This window comes from Penicillium vulpinum, assembly GCF_028829585.1.
Source record: "Penicillium vulpinum strain IBT 29486 chromosome Unknown utg000001l_segment0_segment0, whole genome shotgun sequence".
Classification (NCBI taxonomy): domain Eukaryota; kingdom Fungi; phylum Ascomycota; class Eurotiomycetes; order Eurotiales; family Aspergillaceae; genus Penicillium; species Penicillium vulpinum.
This window is the reverse complement of record NW_026643241.1, coordinates 4,363,148-4,384,108: the sequence shown is the minus strand read 5'-3', so window position 1 is coordinate 4,384,108 and position 20,961 is coordinate 4,363,148. Positions and strand designations below refer to the sequence as shown.

General features: G+C 48.3%; 8 protein-coding genes across 8 annotated transcripts; 4 read left to right on the top strand and 4 right to left on the bottom strand.

Moving 5' to 3' along the window:
* Nucleotides 1-344: 344 nt before the first annotated feature.
* N7479_001584 (uncharacterized protein) lies at nucleotides 345-5,085 on the top strand (the record flags this gene model as incomplete). Its single annotated transcript, XM_057249281.1, has 5 exons — nucleotides 345-452; nucleotides 507-815; nucleotides 868-1,381; nucleotides 1,435-3,702; nucleotides 3,755-5,085. 5 exons carry the CDS (start codon nucleotides 345-347, stop codon nucleotides 5,083-5,085), a joined length of 4,530 nt encoding a protein of 1,509 aa, XP_057113713.1.
* A 167-nt stretch (nucleotides 5,086-5,252) lies between these two features.
* N7479_001583 (SCP2 sterol-binding domain-containing protein) lies at nucleotides 5,253-5,772 on the bottom strand (the record flags this gene model as incomplete). The annotated part of the gene is made up of 3 exons (XM_057249280.1): nucleotides 5,253-5,416; nucleotides 5,494-5,703; nucleotides 5,757-5,772. 3 exons carry the CDS (start codon nucleotides 5,770-5,772, stop codon nucleotides 5,253-5,255), a joined length of 390 nt encoding a protein of 129 aa, XP_057113712.1.
* A 456-nt stretch (nucleotides 5,773-6,228) lies between these two features.
* On the bottom strand, nucleotides 6,229-7,581 carry N7479_001582 (uncharacterized protein; the record flags this gene model as incomplete). The annotated part of the gene is made up of 2 exons (XM_057249279.1): nucleotides 6,229-6,935; nucleotides 7,092-7,581. The coding sequence occupies 2 exons, from the start codon at nucleotides 7,579-7,581 to the stop codon at nucleotides 6,229-6,231; spliced, it is 1,197 nt and encodes a 398-aa protein (XP_057113711.1).
* Nucleotides 7,582-9,266: 1,685 nt separating this feature from the next.
* N7479_001581 (uncharacterized protein) lies at nucleotides 9,267-13,011 on the top strand (the record flags this gene model as incomplete). The annotated part of the gene is made up of 5 exons (XM_057249278.1): nucleotides 9,267-9,441; nucleotides 9,512-10,610; nucleotides 10,670-11,426; nucleotides 11,491-12,918; nucleotides 12,994-13,011. 5 exons carry the CDS (start codon nucleotides 9,267-9,269, stop codon nucleotides 13,009-13,011), a joined length of 3,477 nt encoding a protein of 1,158 aa, XP_057113710.1.
* Nucleotides 13,012-13,749: 738 nt separating this feature from the next.
* N7479_001580 (Ran family GTP-binding nuclear protein) lies at nucleotides 13,750-14,826 on the bottom strand (the record flags this gene model as incomplete). The annotated part of the gene is made up of 5 exons (XM_057249277.1): nucleotides 14,761-14,826; nucleotides 14,449-14,541; nucleotides 14,214-14,367; nucleotides 13,946-14,151; nucleotides 13,750-13,881 (listed from the first exon to the last, which is right to left on the bottom strand). The coding sequence occupies exons 1-5, from the start codon at nucleotides 14,815-14,817 to the stop codon at nucleotides 13,750-13,752; spliced, it is 642 nt and encodes a 213-aa protein (XP_057113709.1). The 5' UTR covers nucleotides 14,818-14,826.
* A 517-nt stretch (nucleotides 14,827-15,343) lies between these two features.
* On the bottom strand, nucleotides 15,344-16,220 carry N7479_001579 (putative 26S proteasome non-ATPase regulatory subunit Nas2; the record flags this gene model as incomplete). Its single annotated transcript, XM_057249276.1, has 4 exons — nucleotides 15,344-15,475; nucleotides 15,538-15,878; nucleotides 15,937-16,009; nucleotides 16,068-16,220. 4 exons carry the CDS (start codon nucleotides 16,218-16,220, stop codon nucleotides 15,344-15,346), a joined length of 699 nt encoding a protein of 232 aa, XP_057113708.1.
* Nucleotides 16,221-16,753: 533 nt separating this feature from the next.
* N7479_001578 (putative Rho guanyl nucleotide exchange factor) lies at nucleotides 16,754-19,429 on the top strand (the record flags this gene model as incomplete). Its single annotated transcript, XM_057249275.1, has 6 exons — nucleotides 16,754-17,260; nucleotides 17,323-17,664; nucleotides 17,700-17,900; nucleotides 17,947-18,165; nucleotides 18,224-18,449; nucleotides 18,501-19,429. 6 exons carry the CDS (start codon nucleotides 16,754-16,756, stop codon nucleotides 19,427-19,429), a joined length of 2,424 nt encoding a protein of 807 aa, XP_057113707.1.
* A 626-nt stretch (nucleotides 19,430-20,055) lies between these two features.
* N7479_001577 (SBDS family protein) lies at nucleotides 20,056-20,503 on the top strand (the record flags this gene model as incomplete). Its single annotated transcript, XM_057249274.1, has 3 exons — nucleotides 20,056-20,219; nucleotides 20,273-20,396; nucleotides 20,456-20,503. 3 exons carry the CDS (start codon nucleotides 20,056-20,058, stop codon nucleotides 20,501-20,503), a joined length of 336 nt encoding a protein of 111 aa, XP_057113706.1.
* Between the last annotated feature and the right edge of the window lie 458 nt (nucleotides 20,504-20,961).

Below are 20,961 nucleotides of genomic sequence, written 5' to 3'. Positions count from 1 at the left end.
CTCTTTTGACCTTGCACAATTTTACTTAAACGTAGTTGCTTGTGAGTTGGTAACGCAAGGTCTATCCACCTGGGCAGTCTGTGTCGAATGGGCGGCCCCGCGGCGGATGATCCCGCCAGATGATTAGCGGGGTCATTGAAGCACACGGCCTAAAAGAGCCAACATTATGTTTTTGTACAAGGCATCGAGTCCGATCGGGACAATACTAGCACATATACCCAGCTTGTAACTACTCTATATGATATTTCAAACAGGAACTAAACTGATTCTGACCTGCCTGTCTGTATATATGGCACGGGCCAAGCGGATGAATATTGATCCAGCACCGCGTGCTTCACGAAGGGATGTCACCGCAAGTCCACTACGAGGAGCAGGCACTGCTCTTCGGACCAAGGATGAATCAAATTCCGCTGGTCCAGGGTGTGCCCGGATCCTCGTGTGATCAGTTATGGGTATGAACTCATGTGCCCCGGTTGCTTCGGCTCGCATCCGACTGACCAATCCAGGACTCGCATAATGCGTGGCTATCACCATGTGCATTGCCCTACCTGGCATGTATCCCGGCAATTATAGTGTTGCTTATTGCATTGAGCCATGTGCTTGGATACATTTGTCATCGGTGGCGTCCCGACTGGACTGTTCCCTTTGTTTCAGAGCAACAGGATACTCAAGAGCTCCCGCTAGACCAGCCCAAACAATCATTGCGATGGACAGTCTCTCTTCTTATATTTTCGGTCACAGGACTTCTAGCCGAGACAATTCAATTTGTTCCTCCAAGCATTGACGTCTCGGCTTTTGTGCTTGTTCTTTCATGGGTCGGTTCTCCCCGTCTCCGAGAGTATCAGTTGCTGATATACCCTTCCTTAGGCGACAGCATCTATTCTGGTTGCAGTCCAGCGGCCCAGATCATGTTCCATTTCGATGCTAGCGTATTATGTCTTAGCATTTGCAATTGAACTTTCTTTGGCAACTCACCCAGATGTATGCCCGAAATTCAAAATTGTTGCGCGCTACATTGCCACAGTGGCGGCGGCAGCAGCTTGCGCAACAATCCTCCTCATGCCATTCCGTGAACCTTCATTGTCATCTATTGATATCAGCGCTGTTGGTCAAGAGCCATCTAATGACTTCCGCACTCCTGAAGATAATCTGAGGCTTTGGCAGTTTCTCACAGTGTCGTGGATGGCACCGCTTATCTCAACTGGGCTTAAAAGACAACTACATGAACAAGATGTTTGGCTGCTTGGATTTGATTTTCAACACAGTCGGCTACATGAAAAGTTTCGTCGACTTCGCGGTTCTGTCCTCAGTCGACTGTTGAGAGCCAATGGAATTGAAATATTTATGATCTCTACTATCTCACTGGTCCAGATGATATGCGGTATTGAAACTTGGATTTCTTCTTTTCTTTTACATTGCTAATAATATTCGCAGACTTTTCTACTCCCGTTTTATTGCAGCAACTACTGCAAGCTATGAAAGACCCGTCCCGACCAAAACGAGTGCCTTTGACCTATGCTCTCATGTCGTTCGCTCTTCGACTTGTCGCTACACAGTCTCAAGTGTTACTTTTATGGTACGGAAGACGAAGCTATGAACGCTCGAGAGGTGAAATGATCATGATGGTTTATGAAAAGGCCCTTTCACGAAAGAACATCTCTGGGCTGTTGATCGAGCGCGACCCAGAACCATCCAACGAGGAAGTCAATGGCATTAATGATGAGATTGCAGTTCAAGAGAGCCAACAACCACCAACCAAAGCCGTGAAACGTTTCTGGGAGCGTATCAATCCTCGCAACAAAAAGGCCCCACAGAAAGAAGGCAAAGAAGCTGCATCACTTGGAAAAATCTTCAACCTCTTGCGCGGAGATGTTTATGAAGTTGCACAGAGATTCTGGGAAGTTGACTCATTGATCGATAAACCAATAGGACTCCTGGTTGCTACCTTCCTTGTCTGGACACTCTTCGGTCCATCTTGTTTCCTGGGAATATTAGCTGTTCTGGTTGCACAGGTTGTGAATGCACTGGTAACCCGAGCTCTCCTTCGTTGGGAGCGAGTCAGACGAGTGGCAACGGATACAAGACTCCAAATAACTTCACAATTCGTGGAAGCAATCCGCCATCTTCGATGGTACGGGTGGCAGAATCATTGGCTTCAACAAGTAATGGATGCCCGACAGCATGAGTTGAATATTCGGATTGTGACTAGTCTGTGGAGTATCTTGATTCGCTTTATCAATGCTTTCGCTAGTGGCGTTTTCCCAGTGGTTGCGCTGTACGCATATACCTTTTTGGCTGGACATGAACTGCGAATTGATGTTATCTTTCCCGCATTGCAGCTGTTTACCATGCTAGAGACTCGCCTTCGGGATATTCCTAGTCTTATCACATCGCTTATCAATGCCTTTATTGCCCTTGGGCGTATCGAGGACTTCATGTCCGAACCAGACAAGGACAATCTGCCTTCTGAGACTCTGGCGAATGATACTCCACTCTCGATGGAGTCTTGTTCATTTGCATGGCCAGGCAAGGTCTCACCAGTCCTTGTTGATATTGATGTCACCATCCCCAAAGGACTGACTGTTGTTACTGGTAAGGTCGGCGCTGGAAAAACAGCGTTCCTGCAAGCTCTTCTTGGAGAACTGGATAGACTTAGCGGCTCGGTGCATATTCCAAACGAAATGGTGGGGTATTGTGCCCAGACGCCGTGGCTGCAAAGCATGAGTATTCGCGATAACATTCTATTCTCTGCCCCCTACCATGACCAGCGCTACAAGCGGACACTGGAAGCCTGCGCCTTGCTTCCGGATCTCACTCAATTCAAACACGGTGATTTGTCGTTTGTGGGTGAAAATGGCATCGGTTTATCAGGTGGACAAAAAGCGCGAGTAGCTTTGGCAAGAGCTGTCTATAGTGCATCGCGGGTCCTGCTTTTGGATGACCCCTTGTCTGCACTAGACCACAATACTGCGGAACTGATAGTCCGGAAATGCTTTTCTGGGCCATTGATGAAGGACCGAACTATTGTTTTAGTGACGCATCGAACTGCGTTGGTTCGTCAAATTGCGGATCAAATCATCAATATTTGTGAAAAGCGTGCCACTATTTACGACAAGGATACCATCAAGCTCGATGTGACAGAGTCCTCCCTGCAATTTATCGACCATGAAAGCGAAACAGAATCGGAAACTACCCTCGAGGAGGAGACAGCTGCCGTGCCTGACAAATTCATCGAGGAGGAGTATCGAGCAGAAGGGGGCGTCAAGCTTCGAGTCTACTGGAATTATATTAAAGCTGGAAAGTACCGATGGTGGCTTACCCTCGTCCTGATCTTGACAGTCTACCGCCTGGTGGCTGTCGGGCAATCATGGTTCCTCAAAGGGTGGGGAGAAGCCTATGAGCAGACGACTCTTGCCCCGGGGGATCTTTCAGACTTGAGTGAAAGACCTTCGCAAGGTGCCTGGTCAGCCTCGAACTTGAACATAGACACATACTTTACACCTCGGAACCCAATGGACCAACTGCCCTCTCCGCGTGAGGATGTGAGACCCTGGCTATGGTCATTTTTTGCCATCATTTCTTTCCAAGCGGCCACACTCCTTATCGCTCAGCTTCTCATGCTGGTCATCGTCTATTATGCTGGACAGTCCTTGTTCCGACGGGTCCTGGTCCGAGTCAGCCACGCGACCTTCCGATACTTGGGTAAGTTCTATAACTCGACTCAACATGACAAACCTAACTAATCATTGTAAAGATACAATCCCTCTTGGGCGCTTGATGAACCGCCTCACATCTGATATTGGAGTTGTGGATGGTAACATTAGTGAGCAATTCCAGGCCATTGCGTTCCAGGCCATCACTTGGATCTCTTCTGTCCTGGTAATCGCCACCGCTACTCCGGTGTTTTTGTTGTTCTCCTTAGCTCTTACAGTTGCATTTGTCCTGGTATTCCTCCGTTTCCTTCCCACATCTCAGAGCCTACGGCGACTCGAGATGGTGTCCCTCAGTCCTCTATTGTCCAACTTCGGCGAGCTATTGCACGGTCTGACCACCGTCCGAGCTTTCCATGCAGAGTCACAGTTCCAGAACAGGGTCATATCCGTGGTTGACAAGTTCCAGGGAATGGACCATTTCTACTGGTCACTCCAGAGCTGGCTCATGTACCGGTTCGAGAGCCTGTCCGCTCTCTCAACATTTTGCCTAACAACTCTGGCATTATACACCAATACCACACCGGGACTGGTAGCATTCGTGCTTATTGCTGCCAATAACTTCGTCGACTCCACACATGCGTTGTGCAAGCAGTACGGCAAACTTCAAATGGATTTTGTATCGGTGGAGCGAGTCGACGAGTTACTCCACATCGAAGAAGAAACCCCTGGGACCATCGCTCCTCCAGCCGCATGGCCAACTTACGGCAGCGATGTTGTGTTTGAGAACGCAACTATCCGTTACGCACCACATCTCGATCCCTCGCTTATAAACGTTTCACTTCGCATCCCTGGGGGATCTACTACAGCGGTTATTGGCCGTACTGGAAGCGGCAAGTCCACGTTGGCAATGTCGCTTCTGAGCGTCATCAGACCTGAATCCGGTCGCATCCTCATCGACGGCATCAATATCGCCGATGTCAACACACAAGCATTACGCACACGAGTCACATTTGTAGCGCAAGATCCCGTCCTCTTCCCTGGTAGCATCAGACTCAATCTGGACCCAACGGAAGATTATTCTGATGAGCTGTGCACTGAAATCCTAGAGCGTCTGTGTAGTCGGCATGGCTGGCATCTTGGGACGCATATTGAGGCCGGAGGAAGAAATCTTAGCCAGGGTCAACGGCAACTTATCGCTCTGACACGGGCTGTCCTTCGTCGTAGCGCAATTGTCATTCTCGATGAGGCGACTGCTTCAGTTGACCAAGAGACTTCTCTTGAGATCCAGCAGATTATCCGGGAGGAGTTGCAGCAGTCTACTGTCATTACGATTGCGCATCGCATAGAAGCTGTCAAGGATGCGAATTACTTTGTGGTTTTGGATCAGGGGCGGGTTTCAAGACAGGGGCATGTGCGGGACTTGCAGAGTTAGTATTTATCGATCCGAACCAGCGACGATCGCGGTCATCTGCACATATCAAAAAATCATTCGTATACTCGAAGTTGAACAACCAGAATATCCAAAGTAAAAGGCTGAAAAATAAGCACATTTTTAGACAAGGGACTTCGTATATAATTTCGCAAAAGGGTATCTAATCTTTACAGCTTGGCACCGCCCTGGGCCTTCTTCAGGATAGGCTCCATCTTGGTCGCCTTCATGATGTTACCCTTAATCTTCAGCTTGCCGCCCATGAACAAACGTTGAGCATTGGCTTTGCCGGAAACGAGTTGGCCGAAGTCAGTATCGGAGAGAGAGAGGGTCACTGTTGTCGAGAGGAATTAGCATATGTTAAAAAGTAAACACGGCACATCAACGCGTAGATCAGGAATGTAGACTCACCATCAGCCTTGTCACCATCAGGGGCAAAACCTTGTCCGACCTCGCCCTTGTTCTTGAGGTCGAGGTACCATGCAGACTCCTCACCACTGGAGTTCTTCAGGTTGAAGGCGAAGATTGCCTTGGCCTTGCTGAGGGCTTCCTTGCGGTCGGCTTCGTTAGCCTTGAGCGTCTGGTTGATGACGTCGAAGGCAGCGGACGAGGGGTGGGAATCTGTTTCTATTAGTTGGCGTTCTCGCTTCTCACACAGAGAAAAGGAGGCATACCTTTCTTGAGAGACATGGTGAATATGGTAGTACAAGGTGATGTGCTAAGTCACGAAGGCGGATGACCGACTATAAATGATCTGCCCAAAGCATGTGAACTAACTTCACGTGCCGAGGCCCCAACCCACACTTTCTCCACATCGAGGGAAGCTTTGTGCCTGTGATTCTTCGTTTGATGCTCTTTTTGCTCTTTTTCTTCTCAATTCTCTGGGATTATGCTCGGAATTGACTAAGATCTGCATTTCTCTTACTGTCCGCAATCTCGGTTTTCCGTTCTCCAAATCTTCCCTAACATTGACGGTTTTCCCCCAGGAACTTCCCCCGATCCCCCGACTCCACATGAACTGCGCTTATGTTGCATTGGGATCTGATGGTTGCACAAATGGGGTATTCACCGCGAGACTAATACAGTCATTAGCCTATACCAATCCGTCTTCGGAAAAGAACTTTTGCGAACCCCCGGCCTCGGACGTCACCGCCAACTAAACACCGAAGATCGCAGCAATCTCTTCATATGATCCGGGCTCCCCAACAGAAGCTCGCGTGTCCGGGATCGCGCTTTAGCCAAGCTTCTCGGCGTCTTTGGACACTTTTGCTGCTGCAAAGCATAAATTGCTTTCAGTAACTGTTTCTGGCTGACTCCCGCTGGACTCAATACAATCGGCACATCCACAGTGTCGGTGTCACGCTGGCCCTGCTTCCATCCCTCGTTGCTGCTGAGTCGCGTCAACGGCGCGAGCGCATCATCCCAATCACCGCTGCGGAGAACCACATTTTCGAAATTGAACTCGCGCAGGGTACTCCGGTGCTCCTGGATGAAAGACGCCACTTGCGACGCGTCCATTTTTGCATTGACCAGCTCCATTTGTTGAAGATGCTGGAATTTCAATGGCTGTAAGGGTAATACGCATCTCTGAGGACAAGCTTGAGTGGGCTTTCCTTTGGCTGCGCTGTTGAGGCTGGGCTCTGTTGCAAGTGACAGGGGTGAGGGGCCCCTCTCGCCTTCCCAGTGAAAGACCAGTCGTTGCAGAGAAGGGAAGCTTCTTAAGTATGCATGGAGGAGCTCGAGGTGGTCTGTCGGTTGGCCTGGCTCATGGCCGAAACTCGTCATGTAGAGTGTGAGCTTGCGGATCTGGGACCAGCGCTTGCAAGATGCAGGCGAAGCACCAAATCCTGGAGCTGGACGTAGCTAGAGGACCGCTCCTGGGTGGACCGATAACAGTGACAGAGTGTGGAGATCTTTCAATGGTGCTTGTTCGATTGCCATTCGCAGTGAGATCAATGCATAATCTACTACACTTCGTCGGTAGCGATGGCTTGATACTTGACCCTCACAGGAAATTCGGAGATGTTGCAAACCGCTCATCATATTCAATGCCTGGACAAATGATGGGATGTTTGTAGATGCATGGAACAGAGGCGGATACTGTTTGACCAACAGCTCTGTCATTTGCCGGCTGCCATACCTATGATCACTGCCACCCCTTTGGCACCGCTGTGGTTTGTAGATGAAGGTTTGTTCTGTCCCCATGGTTGGATCTAGGATTGGAGGTAAGAAGGTCTCCCTACCATGTGAGATCTTGAACGTCATGGCCTGGACGTGTCCCCCAATGCGCTCCAAAGCTGCCATTCGCGAGGGTCTGTTGAAATTGCTACTACGAAAATTGACTTCAATGTCCGCGAATAGGATTGGTGCAAGATATATAGCGAACTTGCGGCATACTAGACGGCATGCGGTGAGATCATTTTTTGCTAGATGGCTCGTGAGAACTTGTTGGACGCGCTTGGTCTTCCATAGTCGGATCAATCCCGGTTCTAGTGCCATGACTGATCGTTCCTGCGGAAATACTTAGACAGCAGCTCACTTGATTGAACGATGAGCACTACGCGTAGATGGTTTGTGATAGAAATGGATAAGTTGGTATATCTTAATTGCTGCAAATCAACATATAAAAATAGAGTCTCCTGTCTCCAGACTATATATTATTACATCCCGTTTAACCCCCCTTATTTATGTTTCAGCTACGTGTCGAAAGACATTTCCTCAGCTTGGTTTGCACCCAGCCATCTCAGTCTAGATATCGGAACCAGTTGTAGTCTGAGCTGCACGTCAAATGTTGTACTCCTACTTGTCTTATAATACACGATTCGAAAATTCCCTCCATCAGCCCAGGCAACCATATGAGTCATAGCAAACTCTCACGGTCATGATTGAGATATTGTAATTACTCCTCCGAGATAGATGAAACTAGAATTATATGGTGCCTTGGGTGTCAAGTGCCCAATCAGGACAGTAGGGCAAATACCATTTAGCCCTGTAGTTAGCCTATGTACCTATTTGGCGCGTAGGTAACGCGCATGATCACGTGTAGATAAGAGCGCGTTCACATCAATGAAAGGCTATAGCGATGTAGGGAAATGAGTAGAATTACTTACATCCTTCTAAGTATCTATGTCTATATTGCTAAGGAACCTTCTTGTAAGACTTAACTAACCTATGTACGACATACAACAATGAATAAAACCATAGTGTTCCTGAAGGAGGCTCAAAAGTAGAGGGCCTCTCGTGGAACCTTGGCAGATGCTTACGGCTACCGCAGTAGATAGCAGCCACTTGGAATTCTGACTTGATTGGCTTTCATTACTCACCGCTCACTACTCCGCTTTCTTTGAAGTGATCTCTTACGCTATCTACGGAGTACATGAAGAGTACTTGAATTGGTATATTAACCTACTAATGAGAGGTTTCTATTGCTTTATAGTCAGTTAGCTGCTTTTTCATGTCTTTTTAAAGGTCTTTTAATGTGTCTTTTCGATATCTTCCTAGATCTTTTTTAAATATATTTTAGGATATATTTTTAGATAACCAATTTTCTGCAGGCAATAAAAGTCAATATGACCAAAGTCCCCAATGGTCACTATGTATTGCGATAGATGATGACATCCTGGGCGAGAACTTCAACTCGCCCCGCAAGGTGAACATCTCGACCCCGGGGGCCAGCTGAACGGTCCCGAAGAGCATCTACTCTCGTGTTTTCTCCGTCGGATCTTTTGCACTACAAAAACGAGGGCTCTCTCCTTTCTGTGCTCGTCTTCTCTTCGCTACCGATCTCCTTAATCTGCTCCGTCAGCCACGGATTTCCCCCAGGGAATTGGCAATAGTACTCGATGTAAGTTTACATCATCTGCAAATACCCGGATTAGGCGGGATAGAGACGCAGTATTATGAATTGCTTCTATCTGTCTTTCTTTTCCTCTCTGTGTCATATGCCACCACCCGCTTTCTGCTTTGCTGTTTGCTGCTGAGAACCCAAGTTTCGCTGACTGACTCTCCTAGAATACTTTGCTCTTCATCCTATGCGCCCACTTCACCGGGTAGCTCTGCCGATCCCAGACTTTGCCTTTTGTACTAGTCGTCATACCCATCGCCGTAGTTACTCTGCCACGCTCAGCGATCGGGATAATTTGTTCTTGGGAGGTTTCATGGTTAGCGCCAGGTGCTCTTGAGCCATGGCTTCTTCAGCAGATCAGTCCCAAGAGGACCAAATCAAAGATCTTCTAGAAGACCTCGATACATACAGATACATCTACGATGATCTCCTCGCGACGCGAGGTGCTTGTGCAGAAGCCGACGAGCTTCATGATTCAATCAGAAACATGGAAGTCCAAGTTGCCGCGCTCCTCGGTGATCCTGTTCCTGTTCCCCAAGCCGCTCAGACGCCAACGCCACAAGTTCTGTCCCCCCCCTCCGCCAGTCCGAACACCTGCGGCTGCACCTCCACGCATGGCGTCGAATGGTTTTACTGGAATCCCGGGGGAGTCATTTGCATCCCCTCACTGGCCTTCTGCTGCACCCTCGCCTTTTGCGGCCGGGTCCCGCCAATCGACAGTACTACCAACTTCACCGACAATGCCACCTTCTCCCGATAATTCTCGTAAACGCCAACGTCCGCTATCTCACATCTCCCCCACGATGCAGGGATCATCAAAAAGGATTGCTCCCTCTCAGCCTAGATCCCGCAGATCTCAACTCGAGAAGATAGATGCTGAACAAAAAGCTCGCCTGGCTGAGAATAACCACTTGTATAAGCAATGGATTGACGCGGCAGGTGACGATGCAGATCAATTAAGGGATCTCCTGGAAGAGCGCGATGAACAGGCGAAGTTGATTGAAACAGAGTTCCAAATGGCACGAGACGCAGAATTGGCTCGCGCGCTCCAAGCCGACGAGGATCACAGTCAGCTCCCAATAGAGGGCTTCAATGAGCAGAATGCATGGGATCTTCCAGACCGCACTCAACCGGTAAAACTCGAACCTATCTCATCAAAAGCCATTCACGCCCCTCAAACATATGCCCCGATAGCCCCATTCAATAAACTCACTCCGTTCAATTCCGACGATGATCTTCAAGAAATAACTGCTGATTCATTCAATTCTCGAATCGGCAAGCAGCCAGCCCACCAATCCAGTTCCTTGAACTATTCCCACCTACCATCTCTCCCTTCGCCATATTCCAAGTCGGCATACTCCTCACAGGCGTCCCATGCTTCGCACATGCTATATCCCTCCCAGTTGACATACCCCTCCCAAATGACATATCCCTCCCAGTTGACATACCCCTCCCAAATGGCATATCCCTCTCAAATGGCATATCCTTCTGAAATGGCCTATCCCTCCCAATTGTCGAACCTCTCGCAGGCGCCATATGCCTCACCAGCGGCCTCCTCTAGAGTTCTTCCTTGGAAGCGCGAGCCTTCATACTCCGCAATGCCGGGTGCCTTCGACAAGTTTGAGAAGGCCTTTGACCTGATTCGCAATCAGAACGAAATATTCGATGATGATGCTGACATAGCGTATGTTCCATATTTTTCTTTTCAAACAGATGGTTCTGATTCTAAATTATTTAATATAGGGCCTACAACGAGAAAGAGTTCCCTGAGGATATCAAGAACTTGCTCAGCGGTATCAAAGACATCCGGGAGGCAACTAAAGCAGACAATGAGGAGACACCGAGTGCGCTTCGAGTCACATTGATGAAGCACCAGAAGATCGGCCTTAGATGGATGAAAGCCAAAGAAGAGAGCAGTCACAAAGGAGGAATTCTTGCGGATGACATGGGCCTCGGTAAGACTATTCAAGCGATCGCGCTGATGGTTGCTCGTCCATTTGAAGATGAAGAGCGACGCCCGACTTTGATTGTCGCGCCCAAGGCACTTATGGATCAATGGAGACTCGAAATTCAGCGCCATGTCAAGCCGGGAAGACACCAATTATCAGTTTTGATCTACCATCAACGGCGCAGGCCCTGGAAGGAGCTCAAAAAGTACGATGTCATCATCACGACGTTTGGTACCATTACTGCGCACTACAAAACATTGCTGTCAGCGGAAAAGATGGCAGAGGAAGGACGGGAACCTGCGATAATTCAAGACTTCAAAAATCTGGCGGGTCCTCTCAATCCTGCCGCCAAGTGGCACCGAGTCATCATTGATGAAGCACAGAACATCAAGAATCCAAGCGCAAAATCTTCAACAGCATGTTGTCGACTCAATGCTACCTACCGCTGGTGTCTGACTGGTACGCCCATGATGAATCGTCTCGAAGATTTCCAGTCGCTATTGGGATTCCTCAGGATTCGGCCTTACAGCAACCCAGCAAAGTTCAAAGCGGTTAGTACTCTCTATAGGCTAGTATGGTGCCTCTCTAGGTTACTAAAATTTCTACTTTATTCAGGACTTCGTCAAACGCATCAAATCTGGCTGGGGAGGAGAGGATGTTATGAAGCAACTACGCGTCCTAGTCAAGTCCGTCTGTCTCCGACGTACAAAAACCTCCAAGATTGATGGCGAGCCCATCCTGCAACTCCCACCCAAGATCACCGAGAAGGTCCATGTTGTGTTTGATGAGAGGGAAAGCCAGGTTTATGAAGAGCTCAATACCTCCACTCAAAGGCAGATCACCCGATACCTTGACTCCGGAACGCTAGGCAGAAACTACAGCCATGTTCTAGTTCTCCTTCTCCGTCTTCGGCAGGCATGCTGTCATCCCCTCCTCATGCAGGAGTTCCGAAACGAACCTGCTCCGTCTATCCCAGGGGTAGACAAGATCGCCAACGCCAAGCTTCTGAGCCCCGCTGTAGTTCAGCGTATCATATCAAATGACGGTGAAGAGGATGGTACCTGCCCTGTCTGCATGGATAGTGTCAAAAATGCGACTATCTACATTCCATGTGGACACCATGTGTGCTCGGAGTGCTGGATTCGAATTTCCGACTCTGCACTTGCAAACGGAGCCATCAACCTTGAGGACGATGGTCCAGCTGTGATCAAGTGCCAGAATTGCCGAGGGCCTGTGGACCCTGCGAAGCTCACTGACACTAATGCCTTCAGGCAGGTTCACGATCCAAGCTCAGTGCCTGACTCTGCCGCCGGAGCTGACGATACCAACGGGGCAAATGACGATGAAGATTCAGAAGCGACAGCTAGCAGTGACGAGTCTGAGTCCGATAGCTCTACTGAAGAGGGCGACGGGGCACCAAAGAAGAAGTCAAAGTCAAAGTCTCTGGCCGAGCTGCGAAAGGACGCTTTGAGAAACAAGGCCGAGAAGAAGAAATATCTTCGCCGCCTCGAGAAGGGCTGGTTCCCCAGCACAAAAATTACCAAGACGCTGGAGATCCTCCAAGCCAATGTAGACCGCGGCCAAGACGAGAAAACCATCATTTTCAGCCAGTTCACCTCCCTCTTGGATCTTCTCGAAGTCCCCCTCAGCAGTCGCGGGTGGAACCACACCCGCTTCGACGGCAGTATGAACCTCAAAGAACGCAACGCCGCCGTGACAGCTTTCACCAACGACCCTGACTGCAAGATCATGCTCGTCTCCCTCAAGGCCGGTAACTCGGGCTTGAACCTTGTTGCCGCCTCGCATGTCATCATGTTTGATCCTTTCTGGAACCCGTACATTGAAGATCAGGCTGTTGATCGTGCTCATCGCATCGGGCAAGTCCGAGAAGTATTCGTCCACCGCCTGCTTATTGAGAATACCGTCGAGGATCGCATTGTTACTCTCCAGGACCAGAAGCGTGAGCTGATCAGTGGTGCTCTCGATGAGGGCGGTACTATGAATGTCTCCCGACTGGATGCAAGGGAACTTGCTTATCTCTTTGTATGTTTTTACCTCTTTTATTTCTCATTTACTACTATTACTGGACTTTTTGCTAACCGCTTATCGCTTACACAGGGTGTGAGAGACTTGTAATGGTGCTTGATTTTGTTTATCCCGTTTGTGATCTCGGTCAAACACCGCAGATAGACCGATGATATGATTGCTATTTCATTTATCGCCATATACGAATGATTGGTATTTGGCGCGGAAACCACTTGTTGTTTTTGCTTTTTTTTTGCTGCTTTTTCAGAGGCCCTAATGATTGCTATACCCTGGCGTTCTTCTCTTTGTCTCATGAAGGAACGTTTTGCTATTCAATAATGTATCAAGGCCAACAACCTTTTGATATCTTCTTTTTAGGGAATTTACTCTTTGTTACTCGTGATTCAAGTATCTCTATTCAACTCGACGAGATTTTCAGAGATCTAAATGTATCTGTTTTGGGAATAGATATTGATAAAAAAAAGAAGTTTTAAATCTTGTTGAAAGAGGACATGCTTTTTTGGATGCTGTGCTCGTTTCGGGGAGAGAAAAAGGAACAATTGGGAGTGTCTAAGCTACTGAGATTGGGGGAAATCAAAAAGGAAAAAATGCATGTCCTCAAACCACGACTATCCCCCATCCGCTTTCATTGTATCGTGATTTCGGAGAGACTGCTTTTGCAGTGCAAAACCCAAACTAAAAAAAAAGGCAAATCCCCCGGGAGTCGTTTATTTCCTATCTCCCGTCGGTTGTGATATGGGACTCGGTAAAACGTGGGGGAGAACAGGGTATAGCGACTCCCAACTTTCATTTCGGAAACTTCGTGGACCCGTCGTTGATCGCACTGATTTACAGGTCGGCATCGTCCTCATCGGGGAGGGGCTGGTTGGCAGCCAACTCCATCTCCTTGCGGTAAGCCTCGAGCTGCTCCTCGTCGACGGTAACCTCGGGGGGAGCGAGGGCAATTCCGGCAACGAAGTCCTAAGAGAATGATTAGTCAGTATCGATCGGGTGGTATTCGAATGGGGGCAAAAAAATGACGTACGAGCTGGGGGTTGCCAACAAGCTTGCGAGCGAGCCAAAGGAAGGGCTTCTCGAAGTTGTAGTTGGACTTGGCGGAGATGTCGTAGTACTGAAGGTTCTTCTTGCGGTGGAAGGTGATGGTCTTGGCCTTGACCTTGCGCTCCTTCACGTCGACCTTGTTACCGGTGAGGACGATGGGGATGTTCTCGCAGACACGGACGAGATCACCTAGAGTTTGGTTAGTCAAGAATGATCTGGATCGGTTTACGATCAGATAAAGAATCACTCACGGTGCCAGTTGGGGACGTTCTTGTAGGTGATGCGGGAAGTGACATCGAACATGATGATACCGCACTGGCCGTTGATGTAGTAACCATCACGGAGACCACCGAACTTCTCCTGACCAGCGGTATCCCAGACATCGAACTGGATAGCACCGTAGTTCTATTCAGGTCGGGTTAGTTAAAACGATCACACGATGGCATGGGGTCGAAGCGGGGTTCTTCGGCGGGGTATTCCACATACGGTGTTGAAGTTGAGGGGGTGCACCTCGACACCAAGGGTGGCGATGTACTTCTTCTCGAATTCACCAGTCAAGTGACGCTTGACGAAGGTGGTCTGTTGTCACTATGTTAGTAATGAAGTCATGAAGTCGCGGTGAGGCGGGCCCGTTGGGCAGATATTCAGTATCGTTGACAGGCGCGGGGCAGAGGATTGTCACAAAAGAGCCGCTCAGTTTTTCCATGAATATCACGCGAGTTCCATCGCTGAGCAGACAGCTACCACTCTGGGCCCATGCCCATCAACTATCAGATATTGAGGCTCGAATGCGCTTACCTTTCCAGTACCACCGTCACCGACCAGGACGAGCTTGAAAGTGGGTGTCTCAGCCATGATGAAAATCGATTAGAGAGAAACTTCACGAGAAGAAATTTTCAAGATTTCGCGCCGTAGAAATGGGGGCGTGTTGGTGATAAAAGGGAGGGGTGAAAGAAGGGGAATGAATTAATAGCGCTGGATGGAATTTTTGCCCGTTGCTTGCGGTCACGTGAATGTATGCCTGAGGCGCTCTGACGTAGTGTCAACATGGCGCAAACATATTTGAGCTTGCTACTCTGTACTTTGAATAATAATTTTTTATTCCAAATAAAGGACGATATTCGCGATGAGCTCTATTTTTAGTTATTCTCATATTGGGTTATTAGAATAAATTTTGATGGTCAGGTCTTCGCCTCCCAAGTTCAACGCCATTGCGGCGCATACGATTTCCCGATCTCTCTTTACAGGAATCGAAGTATTTGTAGAAAAAACAGCCAGAAAAGACGTCTCGCATTAGTCATGATAATTACATATCGACAATGTACACGGTGGTAGCAAAGTTGGGTTATGCAATGTTTTTAGTCTGGGTGGAAGTGTGCCCTCATAAGGGAACCAAATGACATCCTAGAAGGCCACGGCCGCCCCAATTCTGTCGAGGGGTGAGCTGGAGGTCCAGCTCCATTGTGTTAGCACCTGTTTCATTCTTCCGACAGACTTTGACCGATACTGCCCGCTGTAGAGAAAGAGGGTCAGACATATAGCTATTTTGACGGAGGGGCGGAGAACCAAACGTACTCCTTCATTTTCTTGAACTGTTTGGGCCACCTTCGTAAGGCGCTCATGGTTCAACCAATTGATGTTCCCAAAACTTCGAATTGCGTCGCCAGATTTAAGTCCTGCTTGGTCTGCTGGACTTCCCGAAACCACGCTATTGACCTTGGCAAACGGTGCCCCCAATGCGGTGTTATTCGTCAACGATTGCGCAATCGGCGCAACGTTGGTGCCATTCGTAGTTGGTCCAGCGCCTTGCGTATTTTGTAGATTGGCGAAATGTGCGTGGATGCCTTTCTCGAGGAGTCGCATCACCTCCTTGTGATCGTTTCGTAGGTGGATAATGCGCACGCGCGTTGTGCGAACTACACACTCTCTCTTCAGCGATATGTCCTAATCAACTAGGATGTGGCAGAGGCGTACCTTGCGCGATGTCAATATCATCGCGGGGGTAACCGTCGAAGGTGGTGAGAGATGAAGTCATGCGTACTCCATGCTGGAATGAAAAACCTTGTTAGGAACTGCGGTAGGAGCTTCTGCGTCTAAAATCATACCGACTGGAGGACGCTACTAAGAGCTGATAGTTCCGCTTCGATGCGTTCTTTCTCCTGCATCAGATCTGGCATCGACAATTTGGACAAATCGCGGGGAGTGCCCCCAGACGACGGTCCAGAAGCAACAGTTGGAGCATGTATGTTGTCGCCCATTGTGATTAACTGAGAAAAGACAGAAAGAAAGGGAGAGGAGAAGAAAGTCAGGTGAGGTGGGTCTGGAGGGATGTAGGTACCTAGCCCTGGAGCTCCCACTATTTTATATAAGCGGCGATGCTTGGCGCTCGAAGGATGTATGACTTTCGCCTCTTCAAGTTAAGCTTCACTTTTTCACATACGCTAATACATAACAAGAAACAAAAGCTCACCCAATGGCTAGAAAAAGAAAGATAAAATGAGCGATTTCAATTCCAGCTATCCTGCTGCTTCACCTCATGACGTACATGGATGGGTTTCAAATTCGCAATTTCTACTCTGTACTGCCTGAATAGTGGTACTTTCCCCTGTTTTTCATATATTCACTTTTCAGAGTCGGGGATGTAGGCGAGGCAGGTAGTTCCCGTCGCTCTTCCCTCGCCATGCAGTTCGATCCCGTTGTTTTGAGTAGTCGGTTAGGTCCGCCTCTTCCTTCTCCATGCCATCGGAATCTGAGTCCTATATTTTATTGGGCGGGATCATTATTTGGGACAATGGCGGGCCAGGATGATACAGAAATCGAGAAACAAGCTCTGCTGGATGATGAATCTGAAGAGAAGTTCGAAAGCAGCGGTGGAGTGACTCCGACCGACAAGTCAACTTCTCGCCCATTCAAGAAATGGATGGACAGCTTTCGAGGACGGAAACATGAGTCTCCAACAGTTCAACGGCGGTATGTGGAGGGCTGGTCAGATTCATCTTCGCAAGGCTCGCAAACTCTCCAGTCTAGTGCATCCGACTCATCGCAGCTCGGAACGGTCAAAACAACCACAGCAAGCATTGGAAGCCAGAGTTTGATAAGATCAAGGACAACTCTTCAAAGTGCAACAAGCCAGAGCATACAATCGGATGCACGTGGTTCTGGTGACATCTCTCGATCAACCTCTATTCGGCATGCTGATGAGGCTGCGGAAACACGATCCACCAGACGGCGCCATATCCTACAGGAACTTGTTGAAACTGAGTCCGACTATGTACTTGGCTTGAAAGCTCTTATCGGGGTAAGCCATTGAGTCAACTTTTACCTCTTAGTTTGATACTGATGTGCTCTGTAAATTCACAGATTCTTACGATCTTTAGCACGAGGCGCGAGATCTATGAGAACGTCCAGGAGATCCTCGAAATGCATGAACGCTTTTTGACCCAGCTTCACACGGCATCCCCCATGTCAGCACCTCAGGCTCAACAGACAGGCGCTGCTGAACTTACATCTCGGGGAATCACCAAGCGTATAGGGACCCTTGATCTGAGTAGCCTAAAGGGACTTCAGCAACGATCCTTGAGAACCCGATCACTTAAGGCATCAGTCAATCAACGCCTATTGGCACTCGCCGCTGAACCAGCAGAGACATTGGAAGTTGCTCGCGAATTTGAAAGATTGGCAAGTATTCGTACACCAATGAGAGTGTGTGGTGCATGTACTGATTGGGAATTCCACAGTTACTCTCATTCCCCGTGTATGACAAATTTTGCAGCAACTATGAACTATTGACACATGATGTTGCTCTCTTACGCCGATCAATTGCCAACTGGACAATATACGATCAAGGAATTGAGGCGCTTTCGAAATCAGTTTCGTCCACAGAGCGACGCAGGCAAGAGGATAACAAATCAATGACATTGAATGATTTGCTAATAAAAGTATGTGAGTCAAGCATGAGTATATCAACTACTAACAAGAAGATAGCCGATCCAACGTCTTTGCAAATACCCCCTTGTGCTACAAGATCTGCTCAGGGCTACTCCTGTCAGTGACTGTCCATCTTCCCATGATGGAATTCAGCAAGCTTTGGATAGTATACGTGTGCAGGTGACACGAATTAATTTGGCTGCTGGAAATCCGATCAACAAAGATCGCATTCGCAAGACATTCCTTCTTCAGGATAAGATTGATATCTCGAAATCGGTAAGCAGCCCAAGATCTCTTAATTGATGGAACTAACAGGCTGAATGTTTTGGTACAGCACGCAATTCAGGATATATATATGGACCTAGGCCCGGTGATCATGTGCGGTGTGCTCCATGTCACTTATCAAACGCCGGCAACCACCAACGGCGAGTTCATGGTGTGTGCACTTTTTCAACGCTACCTTCTCTTCGCCAAGGGAGCCGATGAAATGCATCGACTGGAAGCAGTGGCCAGTGTATATCTAGATAGTCTTAAGTTTGATTCGCTTCAAAATGGACGAGGTGAGTAAATTTCTTCTATGATATATGCTAGAAATATATCTAACCTATCAGGGCTATATTCCTACGGATGTGTATTTTCTTGGAAGCTCCTGTTTCAAAACCAAGGCCAAAACTACGAATTCATCCTCAGTGCATCATCGGCAGTGGAGGAAAAGCAATGGAATACTGAGATTCTCAAAGTGTCCGCCACTTTGGTCGAAACGACCCAGCCTAGGACGTGGGAGCCAGGAAGACATTCTTTTTTGGCCCTCCAACTGTTGCCTCTGGACCATGTTCAATACTCAGTATCTTCCGTAGCGCGGAGGTCGATGGATTCAACGTCAATCATCCGCAAGTCCCACGTTCAACATGTAGTCATCAAGAAAACGCACTTCCCGCGCCACACGGAAGAACCCGTCACACAGGCTGAAGGCGAGATTGAACGGCCCAAGACACCTGTTGACCGCTCCGCAGTGACATTGACTGCACGCCGAATGGACCGAATTCGGCTGGAGCGATTAATATCAGACATCTATACAGCAGACCTCCTTCCATCACCAGGAATGGTTCTCGGAAGGGGTGATCTCTTCCGACGTGGTTCGATCATGAGACGGCTTAGCCTTCGTCCAGGTTTTACAAGGCGGTCGAGCTCCGACAGTACCTTCCATTCGAGAACAGTATCGACCGACACGCGCGCTGACGAAGAGAAAGAGGAAATGAATAAGGAGGCACCAGGCAACAGCGAGATGGGGGAGAACAAGGAAGCCGAGTGTAATTCACCTGAAACACCCACCACCCCTCGGCGATCAAAGGCGTTCTTTTTCAAAGACTCACCCAAGAATCCTGCATCGTCGGTTTCTTCACCTCGCAGCGAACAGCGACTAAGCCAGGATGGCAGTTCCGAGTCAGCTCAGTCTCCTAAGAAGTGGTCATCTCCGAAGAAAGTGTTTAGTTCCTTGAAATCCAAGAAACTGAAAAAGACTCGCTCTCAGGCCGAGTGATGTTCCCTATTATTGTTAGGCGAAGTGTTATCTGTGTTATTCCTTTTGGATGGTTCTGGATGGTTCTGCTGGATTCGATGGGAGCTGGGAGCTTTGGAGTCAAGAGACCTTATTATAATTAACTTGGCAAAAACGTAATTGTGGCTTGCATTACTCCATATAGCTAATTGGAATCCAACTTGCCACTTGGCTTTGAGAATTCATCCCCACGTTTGGCGTCACAGCGGATCCAGCAGCGGGGAGGGGAGAGCTATTATGACGTCGTCAGCTGCAATAGTTGGCAACTAACTGTGTAGTAGTAGTAAAGTAAGGGACTAGAACGAGTAGAATGACATAGAATGCTATCCACTGTGATTTGATTATACAATTTGAACTAATTCAGATTATCCCCATAGAGAATAGTATGAACATCCAAGACATACCAAGACATGCGATCGACTACTCTTTTTGCATCAGCTCATATTGTGACGTCACCAGTCATCATCACCTAAGCTCCCACCTGCGCAGCTATTAAACCACCAGCTTTTACCTTTCATCTTCTTCTTCATTACAATTTTCACTATATCTTCAACCCTATTCAAACCTTTTCAACCCTTTTCAAAACTTAACCTCCACATCTTTTCAAAATGGCTCGCGGAAACGAAACTGCCTCCAAGATCTTCTATAAGGGTCGGTCCGACGACTTTATCGTCTTCGTGGACGACCTTGAGACCCTCCAGAAATGGAAGACCGACCGCAGCATTCCATTGACTGAAGTTCTCAACGGCTGGAAGATCTTCCTGACTCATTCGTAAGTGTCTTCAACCTTTCAATCACCAAAGCAATGGCTAACATTGTATACAGCCACGGAGCCCAAGGTGTCCTTGATACCGCCAGCCAGAGCTCTCTGCAGAACGAATTCGGCACAACCAACGAGGATGATTGCATGGTCAAGATCCTAGAAGGCGGCGAATACCAGGCCTCTACAGTAAGTCTCTCAGTTCCACAGTGAATCAATAGTTCTATATACTAACTATACCTCAACAGGCACGCGAGCGTGAGGGAGGCAAGAACGACTCCAACGGCTCTCGCTAAATCTATCCACTCCTCTCGAGGCCAATTGGGCGACCAGACAAGTGTTGCTGTCTAATTGAAGCACACCCTGGACACCTACCTCCTCTCCTCTATCCCCAACCTTGACCTCTATTGAGATATCCACATTCCTCGATCGTCCCTTGTATGGCACTTCGGCGCATGGTCCTTTCGGAGAAACGTCACGTAACACCCTCTATCTTCAGCTCTGGAATGGGCTGAGAGGAAGTGCTTGCCGTTTCTGGGTTTGCATCTTGGTACCCACAGGCTTCTGCACCTGATATCATGAGATAATGAATGATGAGCGATTTCACTCGTCTACAAATAAATACAAACTATTTCAATCTTCATCTTAATATTTTAATTCGTACGTCGGTTTGATTCTTTAGCAAGCTCATGATGGTATATAGCACAGCGACATCATCTATACAAATAAAAGCAACGACAAATCGCAACCCCCC